At 40.4% G+C, this 25331-nt stretch overlaps 1 protein-coding gene across 2 annotated transcripts in view; it reads right to left on the reverse strand.

Moving 5' to 3' along the window:
* Positions 1-25091, reverse strand: part of wdfy4 (WDFY family member 4) — a 42676-nt gene extending 17585 nt beyond the window's left edge. Inside the window, exons 1-43 of one of the 2 annotated variants that reach the window (XM_014018311.1) lie at positions 24907-25091; positions 23744-23992; positions 22401-22512; positions 21674-21798; positions 21414-21542; positions 20499-20688; positions 19889-20078; positions 18726-18886; positions 17427-17659; positions 17198-17337; positions 16820-16950; positions 15852-15953; positions 15559-15749; positions 13983-14686; positions 13781-13871; positions 12636-12850; positions 12449-12552; positions 12136-12346; positions 11857-11933; positions 11561-11779; positions 11253-11431; positions 10928-11159; positions 10025-10176; positions 9836-9947; positions 9563-9753; positions 9324-9476; positions 9163-9236; positions 8674-8832; positions 8493-8587; positions 8315-8405; positions 7986-8188; positions 5434-5600; positions 5238-5357; positions 4970-5146; positions 4725-4883; positions 4193-4316; positions 3949-4100; positions 3512-3750; positions 3312-3424; positions 3037-3228; positions 2853-2959; positions 450-527; positions 159-350 (exon numbers count right to left, since the gene is read on the reverse strand). In XM_014018311.1, coding sequence (XP_013873765.1) covers positions 159-350; positions 450-527; positions 2853-2959; positions 3037-3228; positions 3312-3424; positions 3512-3750; positions 3949-4100; positions 4193-4316; positions 4725-4883; positions 4970-5146; positions 5238-5357; positions 5434-5600; positions 7986-8188; positions 8315-8405; positions 8493-8587; positions 8674-8832; positions 9163-9236; positions 9324-9476; positions 9563-9753; positions 9836-9947; positions 10025-10176; positions 10928-11159; positions 11253-11431; positions 11561-11779; positions 11857-11933; positions 12136-12346; positions 12449-12552; positions 12636-12850; positions 13781-13871; positions 13983-14686; positions 15559-15749; positions 15852-15953; positions 16820-16950; positions 17198-17337; positions 17427-17659; positions 18726-18886; positions 19889-20078; positions 20499-20688; positions 21414-21542; positions 21674-21798; positions 22401-22512; positions 23744-23992; positions 24907-24927 — 7056 coding nt within the window. In that variant the 5' untranslated portion in view covers positions 24928-25091. Of the gene's footprint in view, positions 1-158; positions 351-449; positions 528-2852; positions 2960-3036; positions 3229-3311; positions 3425-3511; positions 3751-3948; positions 4101-4192; positions 4317-4724; positions 4884-4969; positions 5147-5237; positions 5358-5433; positions 5601-7985; positions 8189-8314; positions 8406-8492; positions 8588-8673; positions 8833-9162; positions 9237-9323; positions 9477-9562; positions 9754-9835; positions 9948-10024; positions 10177-10927; positions 11160-11252; positions 11432-11560; positions 11780-11856; positions 11934-12135; positions 12347-12448; positions 12553-12635; positions 12851-13780; positions 13872-13982; positions 14687-15558; positions 15750-15851; positions 15954-16819; positions 16951-17197; positions 17338-17426; positions 17660-18725; positions 18887-19387; positions 19487-19888; positions 20079-20498; positions 20689-21413; positions 21543-21673; positions 21799-22400; positions 22513-23743; positions 23993-24906 lie in introns of those variants that run through there. The other variant, XM_014018392.1, reaches the window with a different exon arrangement.
* Positions 25092-25331: the final 240 nt, after the last annotated feature.

Raw genomic sequence — 25331 nt, forward strand, 5'->3', positions numbered from 1 at the left:
ACACACACACACACACACAAAAATAATAATAATTCTGTTATGTTTGGTCACATTTTCAGAGAGCCACTGCCACATGTGGCCCCCAGAGCCACAGGTTGCAGACCCCTGCGCTAGTAGTACCCTCAACACAAAGTCTAATTTAACACAAAGTTCTATACCGATTTGGAATGCCTCAGCGCTTTTCTGCGAATGCGTAGTTTGGTTCGATTGGGTCCTTCGGCAGAGTCTTGCACCCAGTTTTGGCTCAGCAGCACCCCTGGGCCAGGACCAAACACGGCTCTCTCCCTCAGCAGCTCGGCCTCGACGTTTAGCCACTGGGAACTCACACGCTCCCACTCAGTGGTTTGCAACTGGAACATAAATACAAACCAAGCCAGAGGGAACAGTTGAGACAAAGACATTAAAACCAATTCCATTTTAACTGTTAAAACGTATCCGAGTAGTCGAACCTGCAAGTGATTTGTCCTCATATTCTCAAACATGCTGTGGCCTCTCTGCCGATGTGACTCGACGTAAGACAGAAACTCCTGCGAAGAAAACAAGAGTGAAAGTGGCTGCAAATAAAAAGAGGAACAGTACAATCACTCTTCCAGGCCCACACACACMCACAGACAAACACACAAGCATCATACTCACAAAGATTTCATATGCATAAATGTTATATGCATAATGGTATTGTTGTTTCCTCATGCAATTACATCTGTTCTAAATTGCATTCACTGGGCAAAATAAGCTAGTGGCTACAGTCTTACAATAACCCTGTCTGCAAATGTAATCATTTGTTGGTGTGATCTAATTAACATAAACATTAATATTACTGAGCCACACCACAGTCAAGGGCAAGTTTAGTTTGTGTGCACACCTTTAGTGTGTGTAAGGCAGCGTTTTGTTTGTTTGTGTTGCCTGAAAAAGGGGAAGAAATGAAAAATCTAAAACGGAGCCGTGTTGACACTGCACAACGCTCATGTTCAGACACACTGGGATCATATTCTGACTGTTAACTGCTTCATTAAACGCATCATCACAGCAGTGCCTGCTGAGAGACTAGTGAAACAACATGTGTCCATCTTCACGGCTGACCCAGGAAAGCCATTTAATTGAGTGAGTGAGCATGCAGTAACTCTTTATTTCGGGTTTTATTTACAGATGCTAATTTTGTGTGCTGCTGCATAAAGCTGTAAAAGGAATAATTGATTTTAAGTGCAATAAAAACACAACAGTTCTGCATCAGGCAAGATGCAAAAAAATTGAAAATACTTTCAAATAAATGCATTTTATAGCCACTGACAACAAAGTGATGAGCCCTTGAATGGAAACTGTTTCCCTAAACGACTGAATGCTTATCCAAATGAGTTGTGCAGAAAAAGAATTAAAGGAGGAATCTGAGGGGAGATTATAGAAATATTATAAAAACAGAAAAGAGAGGAATAATGAAGTTTGCAAACCAGAGCCATGTTGTCACAAACAAACAGAAAGTTGGCGTCATCATCTCTAATTTCATTCCTTCATTTGGACAAACATAAGTAATATATAGCATTAATTACCCCGTTTAGCAGATAGGAACCTCATTGGCTTTTTAAATGCTGCATTAAATACATAACTCATCTCTTTCCTCTGCAATTAACATCAGAACATCACACTCATTTCCATTTTAATGACTTCCCAACAATAYGCCACCTTTGATGATAAGGCAACATAATGTCAACTTCATTCTGAGCTGGCAGTGAATGTGTAATGAACTTAACGTKATCATTAGTGCTGTTAATTATCTTTCTAATATGAGGACACAGATATGATTATGGAAACTGCATTCGCTGATGAAATAAATCTCTAGAAGAATTGCACTGAAGCTTAACAGAGGACACAGTCTGYTTATCAGTCTCTATATTATCATTTATTACCTATAGTATAAATCCTTTATTTTTATTCAATAAAATAAGTTATGTGAAACTATTAAAAAAAACTATTTTGCATCCCTATGATCAGGTTTTTAAAAAGAAACTCCCCATAAACTTGTAATTTGCCAAATAAAAGTCAAAAGTTGATGATTCAGAAATTAATTTATGACTCAGTTTTTTCTTCATAAGATTGGATAAAAAATTTTTAAAAAACGAACCGACCGGCTGACCATAGCAGATTTTTAATTGAATATTTAACTCAAACACTCCCTATAGAGGTAAACATTTTGCAGCAACATACTGCAAGGAAGAGGAGAGAAACCATCCCTCTGTTGTCTTCCCAGCATCTCAGATGGAAAAACAATTCATCACCTTCTCTGATAGCCTGTCAAGGACTGATATGATAAAGAACAACATCAAATGAATAATGTTTTCATCAGATTGGTACCACTGTAATTGCCAACATGATTTCTGTGGGCAAAAGACACGCACAAACAAGAGTGTGCATACACTTTTTGAGCGTGTGAGACAGAMACACAGACGCTGTAATTTCATGCCTGTGTGCCTGAGTAATACGTCCCTGCTCCCTGCTCCAGATGGCTCAACGTCTTAAGCGTTGTGGGGGAACTAATGATGTGGGCCACGTGTTTCGGGGGGGAAAAAACAACAATAAGCGCGTCTTTAACCTTCAGCGGCAAACAGTGTGTTGTGGCGAGTGGATAGGCCTAACAGATATCAATTACAAAGCTCACTCAGGGGCAATCGGCTGTGATAATCCAAATCTATTTAAAGAAATAAACACTCCCGCAGGGCTGGACGGCCCACAGAACAGGCACATTTGTTACTTTGGGATGAGAGTTTGGCTCGGTCCTCGGGGATGCAGAGGCACCGGGGAGAACAGCCTCACAATCCTCAAAGGTGTGTGCAAGAACCAAACTCAAGATGTGTGCGTACCTCKGCTTTTAATGACTCTTGATCTTTGCCCAGCACAGAGCGAAGAGCACTGCTAATCATAAACAAGGTCCTCTGAGACCTGCTGGTCACTTTCTTCTTTTCAGACTCTGCAGAAACATGCTTAACGTCAAAAACAAGACACCGAGATCACTCTTATTATTATTATTAGACAGTTCGAGCTAACCTGTGTATAGCAGCCATGTTTTGTTTGCCATCTCCTCCCACAGAGGGCTGATGTCAGTCATGCCAGCAGGCTTTGTCTCAGCTGTATGGCTCACTAAGATCTCCATTTTATAGGTTTCTTCAAGCATGTGTTGCCTTTCTAACATTAACTTTGACCAACAGGCTTCTGCTAAGGACACTAGTTGTTTATCATCTGGAACACACAAAAGTACATTTTGTCTGTTAAATTTGGGAAGATGACATCACTGATAGACACTTTTAAAGTGGGCCTCGAACCTGCCATGTCTGCTTCGTTGTCGAGGCATGAAGGATGTCTTGTGGGTAAGGGGCTTGATGAATTCTTCCTGTTGTACCCTTTCTTTGCCATGCATCCAAAACCTTCAAGATAGCTGCAAAAAAGGCATGATTATATAAATTATGAGTGAAAAGTCAAAGCATATTAGTGAGTAAATGCCTAAGATTAATGATACTATTACCTGCCAGAGCGAATTAGTAATAGACAATGAAGAAGGCAAGTAATAAAGTTCACGTTTGCGTTGTAAGTTGCCATGAGAACATCCCAGTGCTCCATGAAGGTTTGCAGCACCCCGATGACTCCAGCCTTTTCTTCTTGAGAATGTCGCGGTTGAGACAGGAAATAAAGCAAGACTTTATTGGCGCATGAGTAGAGGGCAGACACAGTCTTCTCTTTCTGAGTTTGACCTTTCTCCAGAGCCTGAAATTATACACCGGCGTGTTTGTTATCAGTTGAAATAAGAATCATATTAGTTATTAAAAGAGTATGAGGAGATTTACGTTAAAGCAATATGCATGTCCCAATGCTGAAACTGAACTCTAATTTGTCACTGAACACTTTATTTTTTGGTGAAAGCATTTTTTTCTTTATGGAATGGATGCGTTTTTTTTTTCTCACCATCATAATCTGATCTGAAAAGAACTCGAGGAAAACTTTAGAGTCTCCTACGAATGATCCATCGTATAGCTTCTGCAGCAAAGTCTTACAGAAAAGCACCACATTTGCCATCAGTGTGCCCGTCTGTCCATCAGGTCTCTGATTTGTGCAGTCTAAGACATTAAATAAAAAGTTATCAAGTCAGATTTTATTCTCTGCTGAATCCAAAATAAGATATATGCAAATTATAGAAGTATAATTTTACCTTGTGAATTGAGATGGGTGTTGTTGTCCTGGTTGCCGAGTATGTGAATGATGTTCATAATCAGCTCCACTAACTCGGTCTGAAAAGTCTTCCTCTGTTCCAGAGATGATCCATCAGGACAAAACTATAACATTAAAGCAGGTCAGCAGGTAAAATATATTTTGATTCATAATGAGGTCATTTTGACATGTGACAGCTCCTTTTTTTTCAACTCATATATTTGTTTAAAAAGTGTGTAATTTCAAAGATGATGTGAGTGCAAGCAGGTGAAGCTTATTTAGAGCGGGGAAATCCTTTCCTTCTGGTGGTGAATAATTCATTTACAGTTCCTTTGCTCTTTGCTTAGTAAATGAGCATAGAGTGGCACCTTCTGGAGAAACAAGTGTTTTGCAGAATTATAGCTTCCTGAATCAGCTTGTTTTTTGGGGGGGTTTAAGAAATAAAATGCATGTGTATCTCTTAAATGTATTTAAATTTTTATTGTRGTATGTGGACTAATAATAAACAGAATACATAAGAAGTGTGAAATCACCTCCATCAGCAGAACCATAGGATGTGGGTTAGTGCTTGCAGACACATTAAGAAGACTGTCCATTAACAAAATCTGCATGAAGTCGAGCACTGGTTTCCTTGTTGACTGACTGCTGGACGTGTCTTCACTTTCACTCATTTTGCTGAACTTACCAATATCCTGAGGGAAGTGAGTAAACCAAACAATTAAACAATACGGGCAAGAAGTTGTAAGAGAAAGTTGTGGAACCAGCAGAACACGCGAACCTCAGAAACCTCTACAGGAAACACAACACCGGCGAGTGAATGCAGAAACATGGGCAATGCCCAGAGTGGGTCCCTTGGCCGGAGGTTGTGGAGGAGACAGAAGAACTGCATCACACTTGCTGGGAGCTTCGAATCCCAGGATACATCAGGGCCTGACATGTTAGCTGAAGAAAAAGGCTTTAAAAACAATATAAAAAAACATTGCAGTCATTTCATTTTTGTGTCAAAAAGCATAGAGAGCATCTTAGTTTCATTAGGCTTCTTCAACCTGAGTGATGACGACTTTGACCATTTCCAGGATTATTGTAGCAGCTTCAACACAAAGCTGAGGAGCAGGAGCTTCTGATTGGCTGTCGATCAGCGACTGTAGGACATCATCCAAAGGAACCTGTTTTTGGAAAGAATAAAAACCTTATGACAAGGCAAATAAAAATGAGGATTTGCAACATTTAAGTGTAACTCACCATTCCCTCTGCAGTCTGACCAACCGTTTTTCCCAGCAGAAGAGCAGCTAGAGCTTCATACACCTCAGGTAGGTGAGTGTGTTTAATTAACAGCTCCTGGAGGACATCAAATCCTGGACACGACGTGCTGAGACACTCCTGAGACCAAGAACAGGCTCGAAGGTTGTCTAGTAACAGGGCAAGAAATCAGGGAGATAAAAAGATTTAGAATAGATCAGAATCAAGCGGTTACAATTATTGTTACTTTAAGTCAAATTTGTTTAAAAATCGCATTTAATAACAGCTGTCATTGATTGAAGTGCTGTACATGACATTTTTAAACAAGTAATTAAACATATATTAAAAAGGCATTTGTATATTTTTGTATGTAATAAATGTCGAATTAAAAAAAAAGTTAAATTTTTATTTAGATTTTTTTATATTCCAAAAAAATTTATTTTTGACATGCTGTTTTCCTAAATCATTTAGTTTTTTTAATTTGTATTATTTTATTGAGTTTGTTCATTTTTCTTTTGCTCTTTTCCATTATGTTTTATGAAACATTTTATTTTGTTTTTCCAGTTTTTTTGTTTGTTTTTTTTGCAAACTCAGCTATTTTAATACTGAACGCAATGTTTTTATTTTTAATAAGTACCTTTATATAATTTCTTAATTTTCAGTTTGGAAGTAAAATATTGATTAAAACATTCCAATAAAACAACTTTTTTTCTAGAAAAATGACAATTGTGAAGTGATGAGAAAATCCTTTAACTTTATGTACCCATCTTAGACATTCACTCTTAACATTTTCATGACATTCATAGGAACTTAAGGTACTCATGGCTATAGGTGGCCGGATGGCACCACTCTCACCTCCTGTGCCTGTGCCCAACCCCCAAGGTTTGCATATAGACACTTAGGGTTTTGGGTTAGGAGTAGTGGTGGAGGGGAAACTGGCACCACGYCGGCCTCTGCCTCTTCTTCTTTCCCTTTTTAATTACTCTATAGAACAACATGCACCAACAGTACATCTGGGGGTGGGGGTGTGGGTGTCAGGGTCTTTACTCCCATCCCGTTCCCCGACTGCCATTTGGGGAGGGGGTCCTGAAGAAGGGCGGGCCGCCGGGTGCGACCCTGGGCTATGGGTGGGCTCGGGGCTTGGACAGTTGCCGAGGGCGGGGCTGGCTCTCCATCCTCCCTGGTGCTGCTTGGTCTCCTGAGGTGTGGCTCTTGGTTCCTGTGGGTGGCCCCCTGGCCGGGGTGGCTGCCGGGTTCCAGGAGGTGATCGGCTGGGGGGGTGCACTTGGCCGTTGGCGGTGTGGTGGGGTGGTCATGGGCGTGGCTTCTCTGCGGCGGGGAGCTGGCCGGGCGTCCTGGTGTGGCCCGGGCCGGGCCTTGGTTATCTGCTCCTCTCCACCTCAGAATGATTGGGTCTACCTCCTGGGTTCGGGTGTGTGCTGCCTCCAATATGGGGTGGGTGCATGTCCTGGACCTGGGGGGTATACAGTGTGTATCGGGGGTATGAGTGGAATGTGGCGTCCTTGTATGTCTTTGATTGAGTGGGGGTGAGGATGAGGGCGGGATGGTGCGATCATGTATGTTTGGGTATTTGTCAGGCTGAGGTCTGGGCTGTCCCTCCTGCTTGTTTATCTGGGGGGCCCCTGCTACTCGGCCCCCTGGTGGGGTGTGTGGCTAGTCGCCGGCATGCTGGGGGTTCCCAGGGTCTGGGTGCTGGGGTGTGTGCCGGCCTGGCCTGGTGACTGCCTGCTGGGGCTTGGGGCCTCTGGCCCTGTCAGGCTTTGGCCTGGGGGGGTTGTGCCCTGGGAGCCCGGACCTCTATGCCCTTTCCTGGATCTTCTCTGGTGTGGCGGGTGCCGGTGGGGCTCATGAGTTTGTTGCTGCTGGCCCCGGGAGCTGTGCGTGTGGTCGCTGGGGGGACTCTCCCAGTTCTCCCCTATGGTCTGATCTGGGGGGTGGGTGGGCAGATCTTCCCGTGCGGGTGCCCCTTGGGGCTCTGCGCTCGGGATCCCTCTCGGGCCCTTGGGCTCTGGTCTTCCCTATGTCTGCCTCGTGTCTTGGGGGTTGGGTCTCTGATCCTCCACAGTCACTATTAAATATTCCATTGGAGAAATCTTGTATATACACGCATGTTCACAACTGCTCACAAACAGGTGTTCTGATCCGGGGGGTTCTGACTGGTCACTGAGTGTGTATACAGTATATGTCTGTGTGTATATACTGACAATATTTATGAATGTAGGCATGTATGTATGTATATCTTTATATATGTATGGGTATGTATATATATATATATATATGCCATCCATGTATTTATGCATTTATTTTTCAGGTGAGCAGACAGATGTTGGGTGTGTGGTCCTGTGTTGTCTCGGTGTATATTTAATATACTTCTAATCTCTATTTCAATCTTTCTAATTACATATCTCTCTGTTTTTCTCTCTTTCTCTATTTTCTCGTCACTTAAAAAAAAGTCACCGATGATGAAGAAATAAATAAACTAATAATATTTAGTTTCGTTTTCTACTGAAGTGACAAAAAAAAACTTTATGTACCCATGATAGCAAATGGCTCCTCAATGCTCTCTACAAGTGTTCCAGGAATCACCCCTTCTCTGAAGCTGCTCTGTTGATTTGGACTCAGCAGAAACTGTGTGAGCAGAACAAGGCCCAGTTTCAAAGTGGAACAGTGGAGGTGGGCCTGAAGAAAGAGCAGGAACCAATCACTGCCAAGAGATTCGAATATGGCCTTCTGCTGACTAGTTGGGAGAAACAAATGTTTAGGGTAAATACTTCTGCCATGAAATTAGGGCATACTGAGAAAATATCTGTTGTGACCTATTTAAAAATTGTGCTTTGACTACATAGTAAAAGTTGGTCCTTACTCTGGGAGGCTGTCTGAAGTGAGAATTTCACACAACACAGATAGCAACTTGTTGCGGATCCAGATAAGACTGGCTGGACCCAAACTCTTAGCTTCAAGGTACAAAAAAACAAGTCTGGATGAGAACAAACTGTTTTAGTGATGACACGTGTAATATGGCATGTGCCTGTGGGTTATACCTGACATATTGTGTGAAAATTCCCCATCAGATATCTCACTGCTTTCAGACTTGTAGCTCAAGGGAGGGAGTGTGTAGACCAAGAAAAGTCCCAGCCTTTTCACAAAAACAGGAAACAAAATAACACTTAAAATATAAAAAATAACTTGTTTTGATGTTTTGATGGTGTCACCTAAATTTACCTGCTTATGTCCACAGGGTTTAAGTGAGCCTTCAGGAGGGATGTGATGATGCAAGAGATCATGTCAACCTTCTGAACGGTCACAGCAGGCTCAGACAACTCAAACAGCAGCTTTGGTAGGAGACCCACACTATGCATGACCATCGCATTCCTGCTGTCACTGTTCAAAACATGATGAGTGAAGCAGAAGAAGCATTGATATCAATCACAATCCAATACCACAGGCAGACAATCGAATTCAACAATCCAACACACGTCGGGTTCTCTCTTCAGCCTCCCTCACTAATTCTGTTGAACGTTCCCTSGACTCTTTCTTTCCTACACCTTCCTGAAATTGATGACAGGCTTCTGCGGGTGTTGACAGAACAGCCGATAAAGTCTGTCAGTTCAGAACAAGACCCTTCTTCTTGTTTTACATAACCTGTTGGCTGCGTGAATTAGCAAGAAATTTGATTAGAGCTACCAATACGCTGTTAACTGTGGAATTTACCTTGAGGATTTCAAGTTTTCCGCAAAGTGGCTCAGAACTGAGAGGTCCAGATTGTCTGATGTGTTTTTCCACACCTGAAACACAAAAACACTGGTTAACTTAAAGTATATAACTTTTACATTAGCCTAATTTTTATGACAAAAAAAAGAGTGATGTTTTACCTCCAGGTCACAAAGCAGTGCTTGGAAAGCAGGGGTGTTCTGTAAACAACCAGAGTCATAGCTATTCTCTACCGAACTTGAGAGGTTCAGAACCAGCTGCAGAGTTCGATGGCTGACAAGACTACTCTTCATCTTCAGTAGGAAAGCTAGCAGCTACAAAAAGAGTAAACGATGAAAGAAATGTTCCCAACRGCGAAATAATTTTGTCTGCATCAAAATCTATGTGAACGCTGAAAAACCTTATATCCATTGATGCGATTCATTTCCTGCTGCATTGCAGAGTTGGTCTCCAACACGGAGAGAAGAACTTTAACAGACGYATACAAAGCGCTGTCATCTGGTGCCATCGCAATCAGACTGAGAACAACTGCTGGCCCACCAACATACAAAAAACCATTGGAAGCAGGCCTTGGAATGAATGTTCGCATGCCTAAAATGAAGAGGTCCCAATGATTAAAAGCAGTGCTCCTACCAGTACAGCACAAAACAAACTTTTATCAAACTTAGTTTACCAAAATGTCCAATCAGGGCAGCTCCAATGCTACGAGCTGTGCCACTCAGGTGCTGACTGATGTTTTGAGCAAGAAAAACGGGCGTGCAGTCATCCCGAGATGCTATCGCCATCTGTAATTACACATAAATATCACTTTGTACCAAAACAACAGAAACATCTGCTGAGCAAGGATTCATGTTGTCCTGACCTCTTTTGCAATCAGTCTGCAATCCACCTCATTGTAATCCTCTCTGATCTGTAACACAGTTGTTATGGAAGAAACTGCAGGGTTGATGCCGAATGTGATCCTCTCTTCGGGAACCAGTCTGAGTAGGACMGGCTCAGCATTTGGATCAGGATCTAGACACAAAGACATGTTGCTTAGAAAGTAAAACAAAAAAATTAAATAAAAAAAATTAACAGCAATGAATTATTTTCTCATGTACGTATATTGTATTAGGTATTTTCAGACAGGTAGTTCAATTCTATACCACAATCAAGTAACTATGCTAACTTYAGTTGTTATAAAAATGCTGTGTATATCAAAAATAAATTTGAATCYAAACGCCTTGAAATTTTTAAACAATGCTTCAAAGGAGGGCTGCACTGTGAATCAGGAGCTTGACTGTAGACTGGGCTCTTGCGAGGAGCTAGGTACAAATAGGCGGTGCTTTGAACCAGCAAGTGTTTATGCAGCTCCACATGGCTACCAAAGGAGATTCAAAGATTTCTCAAACACGCACAAATGAGTCAAAGCAACACTCTGGGTATGTTTTTGATAGGGGAACGACATTATAACATGATATAAAGCTGAAAAAGTCAATTTTACTTGATACGTGCCCCCCAATAATAGTGTTTGAAACTTAATAGCTACTTTGGTTTACAACCATATTTTATAAAATCCACAAACCTATATAATAAATAATGTATTGGTCAACATGACTAAAGAAATATGCATTTGTAAGAATTTAATGAGAAATATTTGATTTTGTAAATTAAAAAACTAACTATTCCATTTAGACTTTATCCTAACCTGAGTTATTCTTTCACAATAAACAAAGAATAAGTTTAAACATGTTATGAAACTGTTGCCAAAGAACTTGTAACTTACCAGTGTTGCGCAGGGCCAGGAAGTTGCCTATGTATGAGGTGCCTTGTGTGTAAATAAGAGCCACAGCTTCGGAGCTCAAAGCCTCTTCAAAGAGGTAACAGGGGCCTGCTCTCCACACTAGAGCAGCATGCTCCTTCCACAGAGCCGGCGTCCCTATCAGCCCATACACATCGATCACGGTCGATGGGTCCATGGAGACACACTGACCCGGAAACGGCTGAATATACTTCATCTGATGGACGATCAAGATTTAATACATGAATTTTAAAAAAATACATCAGAGTTAAAGTTTGATTAGTAGACAAAAAGTTTCCTCTTATCATACTTTTCCTGTTCCCACTGCCTTGCCATTGAAGTAGGCTGTGGTCAGACAGCTTTTCTTTACATCTTTGGTCATGACGACGGTCAAATGATGCCACTGGCCAGGGACCAGCAAGCTGGAGCAGCGAAGCCTTAAAGACGCAGACAAAGACGTTGGAGTGGAGACTTCAGGATCCATCATATCTGTCAAAAAGACAGAGATGAGGCCATCATTGTGCTGTGGTTTAAATGATCTCACTATTACACAGTTCTACTTCAAGTCCACATCAAGCCCACAGTGTGCAAATACCAACCAACTTTCATTTTTCTTACCAAGATATGAGAATGCTTCTTCCTCTGTAGAGATGACAAGACAGCCATCATAGGCTGAGAAGGACATAGACAAACAGACGWACGGTTGTTCGGTTCGGGACATGTGGCGTACGACCGTCAACAGACGGATTGGGTGGGATTCACAGGCTGAGCTGAACTTGCTGATTTGGAACCAGAAGGAAAATGAGAGGCCGGCTGGGGGTGGAAAACCTCTGCATTCTAAAACACGAGAGAGAGAAAGTTTCGAMAATTTACTCAGAAAATTTAAAAGGTAAATGGCATGACTTATCACTTACCTCCTCCAATTCCACCGGTTGAGATTGAATCAGCAGTCACTCCTTTAACTGTGGCCAAAGAAGGCAAGAAAAGGCAGCTAGAAGAACAAAGCCATGAAATTAAAAACAAATTATGTTATTTTTTAAAAGCTTTTGCTTCAAATTTGAAAAGTGATAATTTTACTACATATTTTACACTTTATGCTCTTTGGATAATCTTTTTTCAATTAAGAAAAAGGGAGAAAAAACAGTATTCATGATATTTTAAGACAGGACTACACAGAAATGAAAAACACAAACCCATATCCACTTTCACTCATGTCAAACTCCACAAATGGAGGTGAGGAGGAGACTCGGTGTGGCCTGAATGTGCGTGGCGCTGTCATGGACACCAGACTGACAATCTGGTGGACTGGAATTGCAGAACCTAAAGAGGTTGTAGGTTGCAACAAGCTGAAAGTCCGTTTCAGTGTTTTTCTTGAAGAATYGGCATTTGCCTTTGTGCTCTCATCTGGTTTGAACAACATGAATAAAGTTTATTAAGCAAACGGCTTGTCRTCTATTATACTGGATAATAACAGAAATGTTAACTAATGTCAAAATAACTATGAACCATTTGAATCGGGTKTACTGGCTTCTGGGTTACATTCTGGTTGCACTTCCTTGATTGTTTTATCCCCCAAGCACAAGAGAGGATCCCCTAAACACAGGAACTTTCTGAGTGACAAAAAGTAACAACTAAATGTCAAATACATAAAACTTTAGTACTAACATTAAAAAACACACCAAGTATGCCTAACCTGAAGTCAAAATGTGAGATGGCCAGGGAGGAGAGCTTCTCCAAAATTCTTGTTACAGGTAAATGTAACGGGTGGTTTGGTGATAGCAACACGCTCCGACAGCGAGTCAGCAGTGTGGAGACCAGTCCTCCCTCACACATTATCTGGCGGTTTCGCTCAGATTTGATCATGGCCTGGATGTGGTACACTACTGAGACCTGGATCTCCATTGAGAGCTGAAAATAAAATGAAAGATTGTTACTTTTTCAAAATATTAACAGTGCAATTAGAAATTAGCCTGGCCCTTGCCTTTCTATGCAGTTCTGCTCAATTCTAGTTTCCCTTCACTGCTCCGTCTGGGCCTTCTCCCATAGAAAAGGGTTTCTTCGGGAGCACTTTATTCGGGCCAATCAGAGAACATAACGTCGATTTTCTGTGCAGCGTCTGCTTGTAGTTTATTTTATCTGGGCCAATCAGCAAACAGAAGGCGGAGTTTTGAATGACGTCAATTTTCTTTGCAGTGTCTGCTATTTAGTTTAGCATACAGCAGTGGAGGAAGTGAATGAAGCCAGTCCGTGTTGATAAGGCTGCCAGATTAAATTAAATTTGTCTGACAAAGCAGCAGCTTTCATTTGCAGTCGTCACGTTCGGCTCGGTACTTTTCTCCTCTCAGTGGGGTTGTTTACAGCGCAAGTGATTTCCAGTTAGCTTCTTAGCTTAGCCTCCTTCACAGCGGAGCTGGCACACATACGTCGCAAGCAACCGATCCAATCATTTTAAACTTCAGCAGAGGCCACGCCTCCAGCAAGAATCACTTCTCTATAGCCGAGAGTCCAGACCCTCGTACGAAGCAAGTTGAAGGACAAGGGTCTGGTTTTTACCAGGCTAATTAGAAATAAGACCATTTAAATCTTTAAAAATATCAACAAATCTAAAAAAACATCACAGTCAGATTTTAATCATGCTAAAGGATAAGAAGTTAAAATACAAAAATAACCAAAGCACTTGGCAAGCTGAGACACTCTTGAGAGTAGGACTTGAAGTAGGCCAGTTAGTTAAGGTTACTCACTTAATCAATATGTAATTTAAAAAATGTATAAATGTCTTCAAAATCTTAAGGCCAACAAACTTAAACAGTAGCAACTCCATCTACTATAACAGCATACCTGTGGGTCTTCAGGACTGAACACGTGTGGAAGGAGAGTCATAATAACTCGAATTGCTCCTGGATGAAAAATAATCTGATCAGATGAGATCCTAACACAAAAGAGAAATATGATAAACAAAACATTGTTTAGATATAAATGTTATTCATATTTTAGGAATTTAGCAGAGTCTTATTATGTTCTAATAATTAGAAATATCTACCTGTACTGAGACTCTATGCTGATTGTGGGACTACTGGGTGCCGAGATTTTTTCCTCATTAGGCTGCAGGCCTGATCCTGACAGCCCAAGAGACTGTCCTGAATTCACCCTTTCATTCCTGGTCCGCCCATGTAGTTTCTCTTTATCTTCATCACACTCATTGCCAGGCTCTTGCCCAGATTGTAAACCATGAGGGGAGTAGGTCCCTGTGGCGAAGTGGTCAAGGTAGGAGAGCAGTCTTATACATGTCCGAAGGGTGACTGGCAAATTTGGCCACAGTGAGGTAGAGCAACTGGTGGCTTCTGCCGACTCAACAAACTGGAAAAAGCTCTTTCTAGAGGCCTGGTTTTCCTCTGCCGTCCTGGGACAGAAGCACTTCCCTCCATCCCATTTCTCACTCTCGAAGTCTTCATTGTGGAAGCAGCCCAGTTGGAGCAGCGCGTCTGCCAACCTTTCGTAGAAGCCGTCAGCCTGAAAATGGTACGCGTTAACGTCGTGAAGGTGCACGGCCAAAGCCAGGATGTGCAACGCGAGGAGGAGGAGTTCCAGCAGCTGCTGATGTCCTAAAGTCTTCCACACCTCCCCGTTCGGAGGCTCAGACAAAGCTCCTTCCATGTCCACAACAAGAGACAGTAGTCCAGTGAAGCCTCCTGCTTTCCTGAAGGCTTCCCAACTGTTGGGGCTCTCCAGGACCCTGAGCACCGACTAGTGAGACAGACCACCAGGACAGTAAATACACTCAAAATACATGGGATTTAACAAATTCTGCTTTCTTTGCTTTAGAAAAAAATGTATTCTGATAGTCACTAAGGTCTCTTCTGTCTTAGCTTATGGAACATATTTCTAGTCAATTAAAACAATGTCATGAAAAATAGATGAAACATATAGATAAATCATAAATCATTTCTGGTAACTAGTTTTTGGAGGTGAACGAAATCGCATTAGCTTTATTGAATTTAGAGAGCTAATCCATCAGGCAGGTAATGTGTGAGACAGAACGTAGAGAGAAATGTGATTAACTGAAACTGGAGTAATCACAATGGCTCTCAACACTTGCCAGCCCAGGTCGTAGCCAATCTGATTGCCACCTGCTATAACCACGTTAGCACAAGGAACACACACATACACACACACGCGGGCTCATGAAYGCAAGCGCAGACACTCAAACGCGGTGAGAACATGCACAAGTAAGTGCTCCTCTTGCTGCCATCTATAAAAACGGACACATACAGTAGGTGTGTAACTCAGTTAGGCTTAATAAGATCTCTGTCCCATTCACTGATCTGATAGAGGTGGTAATCTTCAGAGCGCCACAGCACAGAGCTGCTGGCCTAATCAAATCGGTCCGGAGTTAACAGCTAAACCAGTTTTAGCAAATCAATCTGCATTTGTCTATAATGTAATCAAAGTCCCACATGCTGAGAAAATAAATTCACAAGCTTATCATGCTTTAAGTGCATTACAATTTGTTACAATTGAATGTAGAGGGAAACTGCATATCTTAGTGTTTCTGGATCTGTGTGTATGTGTGTGTGTTCTGCTGCCTGTGATTGTCAGTGCATGTATATTTAAAGTACCTGCAAAAGATCCTGCTTCAAACTGAGCTCCTGCTGCGTGGAGGAGCAGAGGGCTCCGATAGCTGTGCTCATGAATTCATCCGGGTTAATTTCAGCTAGCTGCTCCAAAATGCAGAGCGTGGGACCTCGATACTGATCGTCATCCAAGAAGATCTTTACGTAGGGAATCATACCGAGATCTCGCACCGAAACTGGAAAAAACGTGCAGAAAAATAATAAATAAAATAAAACAAAAATCACAGAATAAAAAAAGTCAAATGTTGTGATGTTTTAAAAATGGGAAACTGTTTTACCAGTATTTTTGATAGAACGTAAAGTAAAGGCTGAAACAACTTGAAGCATGCAAGTAGTGAGCAGCTTCTCGCTGTCCTCCACACATGGAAGCTGCTGGGGATCTAAAATAAATTCACACACAAAAAATAAATTTGAGAGGCTAACCTTTATTATCTTTTTTCCCAGTTAAGTTCAGCCACATCATCGGACATTTAGTGCGCAAATGCAAAAGTCGACATCACTTTATTATAAATTGACTCAATTTAAAGGGAACAACTCCTGCAAAAATCCACTTCTTTAGTCGTTAAACRCATTTTGTTGTGTACTTGGAGTCTCTAAGAGTGCAAAAAATTTAAATTTAGTCTCTTCTGGTGCTTCTGTTTGGGTAATAATTTTCAACTCATTCAGTTTTCTCTATTTTCTGACATTTTCTGGAACTATTATATCACAGCTCTTGCGACGGCACTGCCAAGTAAGGTCTGGCCTCAACAATAATTAAGCCGTCTTCATTCTTCTCTCACTCTGGGTCAAGTCTTCTGCTGGTGGCATCATTTAATTAATTTGTAAATAAAAAGTTTCTGCACCGCTACACCGTCATTAACCCCAGAATAGACCCCTCTGGAAGCTGGATGGGGGCGTGGCGTGAAGCTTCTCGTTTGGATTTAAAGAGACAGCCTCAAAATGAGTTGATCTGAGACACACCTCAGACAAGGGGTGAAAGTGGGGCTTGTGGAGTTACAATAAGGAGGAAATTTACACCAAAGCATTGGAGTTCCGCTTTATATAGACCCCAACTGAAGGATTTAAATGTGAAAAAGAAGGGTTTAAAAGCATGATATGTCTCCTTTAAAACATAAAAAATAAAATCAATGCCTATTTTTGCTACAGTTATACAAAGGCCAACTAAAAAATGTTAATCTGCCTTTTGGGATTGCGTAATCAGAATTACACAAGATGTTGTGGAAAAAGAAAACGTGTTTTTTTTTACTTAGTTTAGAGGAAGCTGAAACACCAGCCTTCCTCAGGATCTTTGCTCTTCTGCGAAGTTCCCCGAGCAGCAGTTCTTGTAACCTGCAGTCACTTAGCACCTCTGCTAGCATGGCACTGTGCACAATCATCCTACAGAGAAAAATAAAAGTCTAGCCATTATTCAAGGGGGAAACAGAGTTGAAAAAAAATACACACTTTTCAGTAACCAACTTTTATTGGTTCTCAACTAAAATGTGAAACTTTACTGTGGAAAAAACTGTCTGAGGTTTAATTTAAAAGCCAACTAAGAGAAAAATAACCAAGACTGAACCTGGACAATGTCTTTCTCCCAAATAATTTTTATGCTATGACATCCTGAAAAAGACAAATTGCTTACTTGTAAAAAACCTGGAGAGCCACCACACTAAATTCTATCACAACGACTCCACCAGCCAAAGTCCCAGCCCAGCTCTGCTTCAGTACAACCAGAAGAGCATGCAAGGTCTCATGGGGGATGTAGTTGAACTTGAATAAAACCTGTCAAAGTAAACCAACACTGAAGACAGACCTTGGTGAAACGAATAGACGTCTACAGTGACATTTCTGTCACTAGTTGTAAATCATACCATCTCTAGCAACGAAAAGAAGAGTTTGTGAACAGGTGCYGGTTTACTCCACACACAGGTAGCTAGCTGCGTCATCGACTGGACAGTCCACTCCAAGAGGAAGAAATTAACTGGGTCCTTCTCCCATATTCTCTGAAGGGTTTGAACAAGCTGGCAGCACAGGAGACAATCCTTGGAACGTAGCAAAGACGCCTGCAGCAGGTGGAAGGCAGGAAGGTTCTTCACCGTTAAACCTGGAGTTGACAAAAATGTCATTAGACTTCACTTTTTAAAACAAGTTTCATTTTTTTAAAAACTGGTAATTTATGACAATCTAAAAAATGCTGAAATGCAGAAAATCAAGCAGCAGTCAATTTGGTCAAATCAATTTTTTTAACCTGATTTATACGATTTTACTCCGACAAGGTCAAACACAAAGCGTCACTTTTACAATCAAGCACATGCAGAATCTCAGCAGTCAACTGAGTTATGCGTGCACTGATAGAATAAAAACAGATTTACATCTATGAATGCAAAAAAAGAAAAAGAAACTTAATCYGACATGATGGAGTTTGTTTGCTGCATTGTCAAAAATTTTAGAGGAAATCTTAGATTTTAGATGCCAAAACTCCCCTTTAGTTCGTTGTAAATAAACACAGAGCTGGTTAGTAATAAGATTCATTTTCACACCTAAAACTTTATCAGAATTTTACAGCGTTAGCAAACGCAGTTTCTTGTCTCTCTGCTGGAAACAGATCTGCTCTTTAATGTGATAGATGGCTGCTGAGTGTGTCCGTGTGTGTATGTATATGTACGCTCTATTTATGAGTGCTGGATAGAAGAGTGTGTGTGCATCTGTGATAGATGGCTGGTTGCTGCAGGCCAGTGGTGAATGAATGTGGGGCATCCTAACAGAGTTAGACGGGGAGCCTCCACTTCATCATTTCAGACATAATCACCTCAGTTTCCTGTTAACTTGAGGGGTGCTGTGGACTGCAGAGGGGCAGCAGTAAGGGAGAGGGAAGGTGGAGTCTCTGGGAAAGCAGGGGAAGGAGGGGGGGGGGGGGTTGGTTTAGTTTGGSAGGATTATATGAGGTTAAAAGTGCAAAGTAGGTATGAAGTGTGTGGTCCCTTTGAGGAAGGCTTCCCCTTCCTGGGTTCATCTTTGCTGAGCCAYGCAAGTGATACTAATTAGATGGTTTCGAGAGTGCATTTGGCAGGAGCGGTTCTCAGTTTTATCCTCATGGTACAATCAGAGGTAATAAGGAAAAGTCAGCAAGACAAAAATATCAAAGATGAACTTATAAAGACTCAACGTACCTTTGGTGAGAGGCGGGTCAAACTTAAAGCCTGCAGGCTGAGGAGCGGTGACACACACAGCCACTTTCAGCTCAGACTTTCCAAAAAAGGTGAAGGACGCGATAAGATTCAACAGTTCCTCCACAGGCTGAAACTGATCCAAGGGCACGCCGTCTTCACAGCTTGTAATCGTACAGTGTTGAGACACAAAAGAGGCAACTTTRAGATAAATATGTCACCATACCAACTATCAGTGGTGGGCACAGTTCCCCTAAAGCACTAACAGAGGAACTAATTTCTTGATTAGTGCTAATTTTAAAATGTATTAGTGAATTAGCACTTACTAAATTTATAGGCTAAATTTAGAAGCACTGAGTTCTATAAATGTTAATGTTAACAGCTGACAGTGAAAGCTGTCACACATTTTGTTCATATGTGTGTCACTTATCCACTAGGTGACAATATATGAACCCAAATACGACTGTGGAATGTCARTGATAACTTTTAAGAGAGCAACATGTGACTCATGTTGTCTGTTGAAGAATGTTCATGGGTTGATTGGGTTATTTTAGTGCTTTTGTTATGAACGGCTTGGAAAGAATGAACCCAGGGTGCAGGCGGCTTCAAAAAGTCAATAATAAGTATTAAACAAAAAATGCTGACAGAGCAGCTCAAAAACTCACTAGGAGTGGCAACGCATAGCGTGGCAAGACAAGGAACAAGAATCATCACAGGCTGAAAACAGCAAAATGAAAACATGAGAAACATGAGGAGCAGGTGAGAGTGGGCGGGGCTGGAGCAAAGGCAGACAGGAGGAAGAAAACAGATGACAAGACAGAAAACTAGAATAAAACATTAATACAGACACAAATCATAACAGCTTTAGAATTARCTTTTGCWAAAACTTTCAGTGCATTGGTGCTTTAGAATTAGGGGACCTAAWTATYTGAGTTAGTGTTTTAGGGCTAGTGGAACTAATTTTTAGATTAGTGCTGCCCACCACTGCCAACTATGAGAGCAGATCAATTATTTAAATTATACTTTAATAATTTCTAAGAATGTTTTCCTACATTTCACCCAAAAAAGAACATTCTCTTGTAGCTTTGTAAGTGTGTTTCTCTAAGCATGTTTTGTTGACGTTTAGGTTTACTGTTTATTGTTCTGATAAGAACATGTGGCCTCACCGTTTCAGGATGTTCTCAAGGGCCAAATAGCCATTGTTTGTGTCAAACTCTATGAAGAGCGCTGGACTGAGGTCATAAGTGTCTCTTATGAAGCTAAAAACAGCCACAGCCACCTCAGCTAGCAGGGATCCTGATACATTGGCACTGATATGCAGCAGGTTCTGGATGCAGATTCTCACACAGTTTTTGCCTGATGAAGAAAACAAWATGATTTAAAACAGCATCATTTATTTTTATTCATTTATTTTATCATTATAGTTTATTAAAAATTAATTAAATTAGAATTAAAAATCTAATTTGAAATTATTACTATTTTTTATTATTATTACTTATTTATTTATTTCAAGGATAACGAACCCCTTGAGATGTACCATCTGATTTTCGAAGGGGTCCTTACGTAACAAATATAGTAAACAATAATACAAATCACAATTATGAGTGAATCAAAAAATATATTAAAAGACATTTAAACAAATCACTACTGAGGTAAATCCCTCACCATCGTCCCCTTCAAAGGTCTCAGTTTCTCTGAGAATCTCTTTTTACACCAAACTTGTAAACGACACTTCAGAGAAGTTTTACATATTTCCATTAGCACAGGCTTCCTCACCTAACAGACTTGGAACAGTTTTGCTTGTTGGTACAGCAGAGACTGCTTTGAGGATGCGTGAGGCCTGATGTCTCCAGCTGGTGCTGGTCTGATCCCAGAGTGATGTGAGTCCGATGATAAGACACTGCAGTTCCTGAGACTCCACAAGCATCTCCACATTAGCTGGTTGTTTGCAGAGATGGAGGAAAATCTAAAACAAAAAAATGGCAAGAAAAATAACTTTAGATTGCATTTGTTACATAAGATAAGGAAAATACCATCAAGTCTATATAATACTAAATACCCAGTGTAACCAGAAACCTCAAATACAACTCAAAAGTTTAGTCACCTTGTTTTTTTTTATAAACTGCTCATATTTATTCCAATTTTTTATAAGTTGCAATTGTTCTCCTGGTGTTCTGAATGTTTTTCCATCCATTCTTTATGTCTAACTGTTTTCAGGGTAAAGGGTTTCTAGTTTAAGCCACTTAAAAAATGTAAAAAAAAAAAATCTATTTGACAAATAGAGCATTCATTTTTCTGTCAACAAAGTGATTAAAAAAGCTACAAGTCAGAAATGTTATATATCTCTGTGGGGCCTTTCACTTTAAGASAAATCTGTACAAGTGGGAAACAAAAGGAGAAGTGGCTAACCTTAAAATAACATGTATAAAAAATAAACGGAATCGGAAAGTTTTGCAAAATATAGCAAAGACCTGAGACTTAACCTGAAAATACATAAGACAAACAACTGAAAGCACAGTTACATAAACAGATCCATCTAATCYAGTCACGTTTTCAGCTGCTGTTTAGAAATGATGTATACATGTTGTTGAAGTCAGAAGAATGCCCTTTTTTGCACAATAGTTACAGAAATTAGCYACATCTCGATGATTCATGTGRTTTTCTTAAAAGAGTGATTTAATAGCTGTTGACCTGTGTTAGAGGCTCCTGAAAAGTCTGCTCTGTGGTCGTGTTTTCTGCTGTAGATGGGAGACACACCAGGAGGTAGAGACATTTCACCAAAGCAGCAGGAAGTCCTGAGTGTGTACAAGACAACACATCCTGCAAACACACAGAAAGGAGTCATGATTTAGGATTTAAAATGTGCAATAACAGCTCCAGAGAAACTTTTCTATTGTGTTCTGGATGTATGCATGTGTTACGGTTGTGTATCATTGGTAAATATCACTCACCGAAGTGTTAGATGTGAACAGTAACAGAGACTTTAACAGCAGCCATCCAGAACCTGTGGCTGCATCACAACTTGTGTCGTTATCTGGCCTCTTAAAGAACTGGACCACCTCTTCACGGGCCTTCTCTGTAAATGTTAAGCAGATGTAGTGAGATAAAAAGTAAAAACAAAAGTGCAGGACAGCGAGACTGCAACTGTACATAGCAAAACGGTTTCTGTTCACTGCCTGCCAGTACTAACAATAGATAAACCTGTTTTATTTTACAATAAAACAGAATTATCATTTAAGTTTTATTCTTTCCACAAAATATCAATGACAGCATCATAATCCAAAAAAGATACATTCATACATACATACATAACACAGTTTTATTAGATTTCAGATCCAAATCTAAGATTTATTTAAAAAATAAATAAATAACTAGCTTCCCTACTTATAAAATACAGACCCATAAAAATACATGAGTGGGGTATAGCGTTTAAAAAAATAAACTGGACAGAATAACATAAAACTAAAAGAATATAAGAATTAAATATTAGGTGGTTTGGCAGTTTACTGCTGTCTTTAACAAGTTCAATGCAACACTTTACTTCAAGTAAAATCTCAATGGAAAGTACAGCAACAACAAGAGAACAAAGAAAAAGCAGAAGTATGCAGAGGAGGTAAAAACTCCCTCAGCATTGAATTAACAGAAAGTGTATTTGCTGATATGAGCTGTAGTTAGTACCTGCGGGCCGTCCTTCCACTCTGCTGTGGATATTATGGACAACGGTGTCAGCAGTGAGAGCTGCAAGCCCCTTAATGTCCACACCTTCTAATCTGCCACCATCCTCACAAACCTGCAATAAGACATGAACAAATAAATCAGGCTTAAGAATGTTGGAGCAAAAATGTCAAGTGAAATGTTATATACAGTGTTTTTTTATACTGATTGTAACTATTCTAGCATGTTTGAGATGCATTCAGAGAATTAAAAAAACAAACTGGTGCACAGAATTGTTAATTTATGGTGGATTTTCTGAATAAAGACCAAATAAGAGGCCAAAACATGAACAAGTGAATAAAAATGTGTGTTTTAGAAAAGTTCTGACAAGTGCTTGTAGTTGTAAATTCATCTTGAGCAACAACGTTGCAAGAAACATTTGTCTTATCAAAGTAACACGCCTTGAAATGAATCACTTGTTTTTATTAAGGTGTTTAGACCACTTCTCATACTAGAACCCATTGAAACAGTGGTATAATGATTGATATCATCAATACAAGTACTACCACTGAGTGGTCGTACTATTTTGGCTGATTGGTGTATCTATTTTAAAAATATACTCAGATTTTTATGTTTTATATCCACAACTTCTTGAGAATAAGATGTAAAGATTTATATGAAATAAACTGTAAAAAAAAAATTCAATTTTAAAAGCTTCAGATATTGTTTGATAAAATAGTCGCTTTTTACATTTTTTCTTAGTAATGCACTTCAATTTAAATAGCACATGTCACAACAATCTACACTCTCTTTAGAGCTACATACTGAATTTCACTGAGTTTGCTCYTCTTAAGTGGGGGCTCTGAGTTCTGGTCAAATCTTCGGTCATGAGACCAACGCAGACACGGAGCTGCTCAAAGACCAAAGGCTGATTACATCTACAGCTTTAGTTTTGGTTAGCAGTATGACACACACAGAAAGAATCAAATGAGTGGGTAAGAAGAAATGTGAGGTTTCCTCACAGCCGTGACACAATTTGGGCAGGAGTATTTTTCCAGATCAGAAATAACAGCCTAAGCTATTAATCTGACTTAACTCCCAGTCTCAGAAGATACAACTGAAAGGTTCAGGACAAGAACAGTCAGAGGTGGGATCAGCTAAAAGTTAAACATCTGACTGTAACATCATGTTTTTTTAAGTGTTGGTGTGTCATGTGGTTCAGGACACACCATCTGCTAAAATCTGCCTGAATTATGTTTGCATGGTCWTCTGACAGACGTTATTTGTTTTAATGAATCCTTTTGCCGGCTACTCTATTGCAAAATTTAAAATCTGTAAATGTGTACACATCCTCTGGTGGTCCACACCTGTATGTAGAGGGGCAGGACTGTATATAGAGGCTCCTCTCGTTGCTCCAAAGAAATTCTGTCATCACTGCTCAAGTATGTGTGAATTCCCAGCTCGAGTATTTGCTTTCGGAGCACTTGCAGGAGTTCTGGGTTCCCACCGCAGCCCTCCACCTTCTCTGTCTTCAGCTCCACAGAGACATTCAGCTCTCCTGAAGCACTCAGCTCTCCTGTCTCTTTATTGATCCGGTCTCTTGTCATATTTTGGTCCTGTGGGGAAAACAGGAAGAACTCGTCACACTGATTTGTCTTTTTATATATATCATGAGGTCTTGTAATCTTTGTAGTCATGATTAATCATGTTTCCTTGGTCTGTCTCACTTCCTTAAATAAATTTGTCCAAAAATAGACACTAATTCATCCTCCTTGGAACACACTGTCTGTATTATTGAACAGAAAAGGAGTTGATCACTGGCAGTCATGYGCAGTTTTGGATATTACCTCTAGCAGGGATCAGCACAACATTCAATTTCTTTTTAAATAAAAAACACGTCACGCCAGTAAATCTTTTTAGTTAARGCTCTCTCTAAACTGCATCTTTTCATAACATTAGTCCAGGTTTTTCTTTTCCAAGCATAGTCTTTAGTCACCACAGTTAGTCTCTGTATTTCTAATGTGAAATTGGAATCATCATTGCAAAGTACCATCATGTGTTGACATGTTTAAGATTTACTCTTAAAGATCCAACATGAAAAAGCACGCACATTGGTGTCAATGTAGGTTTTACACTTCAGTGTTTCTAAAAGCGAGGACGTGAAAAGATGAGGAGTTCTGTTGTTAAACAGACATGTTGCACAAAACAACACTGTTTTGTCATTACATAGATACTATTTTGCATAATTTTGACTTTGGGACAATCAATCTTAAAGAAAAAAWGCAAACCTAAAGTAAAAATTGATTAGACGGAGCCAGTAAAGGAAACGGATTGACATTTGGCTTTCCACTGAATATAAATACACATACACAGCTTGTTCCTTGTGTCAGAGACACATGCTTTTCATTTTTGTCCTCGCAGAGTCGAGTATCTATTAAAACGAAAATAACTGAAACAGCAGCACTTCTCCTGCCATTAGCATGGCATTTAAAAGGAAAGCTACCCATGCAACAGACAGCTAAAATCTTACCCGTTTTTTTGTGAGCGCCATCAGGGAATTTCCTGGCTCCAAGGGAATGTTGTCATCTGTGGGAGTGTGAGGTCTGCTTCTGTTCCCATGTCAGGGGTAAAGGACCTGCAGAGACCTGCTAAGGTATGGCAAACAGTGCATGCTGTGTAGACCCTTTCGTAAAACCGCCTGCCTCTACTAATCCACAGCAAGTAGACTTTGAACAAGCAGAGTAACTTATGTCAGCTGGCTCAGGTCATGTGCCTTCTCACTTCCTTAGAGAAAGCAGAAGTGAAGAACTGTTGTCTAGCTGGTTTAGATAGGGCCCTCCCAGAGCAGCAGGGTTATTAGTTTCTTTGTAAGGACATGTTGTGTGGCACTATGATGGTACAAATCAGCCTRACTAGAGCCTCTAATTTACAGAAGAAAAACAAAAACTCTGCCTG

The sequence above is a fragment of the Austrofundulus limnaeus genome, unplaced genomic scaffold, assembly GCF_001266775.1.
Source record: "Austrofundulus limnaeus strain Quisiro unplaced genomic scaffold, Austrofundulus_limnaeus-1.0 Scaffold0, whole genome shotgun sequence".
In the NCBI taxonomy this organism is placed as follows: Eukaryota; Metazoa; Chordata; class Actinopteri; order Cyprinodontiformes; family Rivulidae; genus Austrofundulus; species Austrofundulus limnaeus.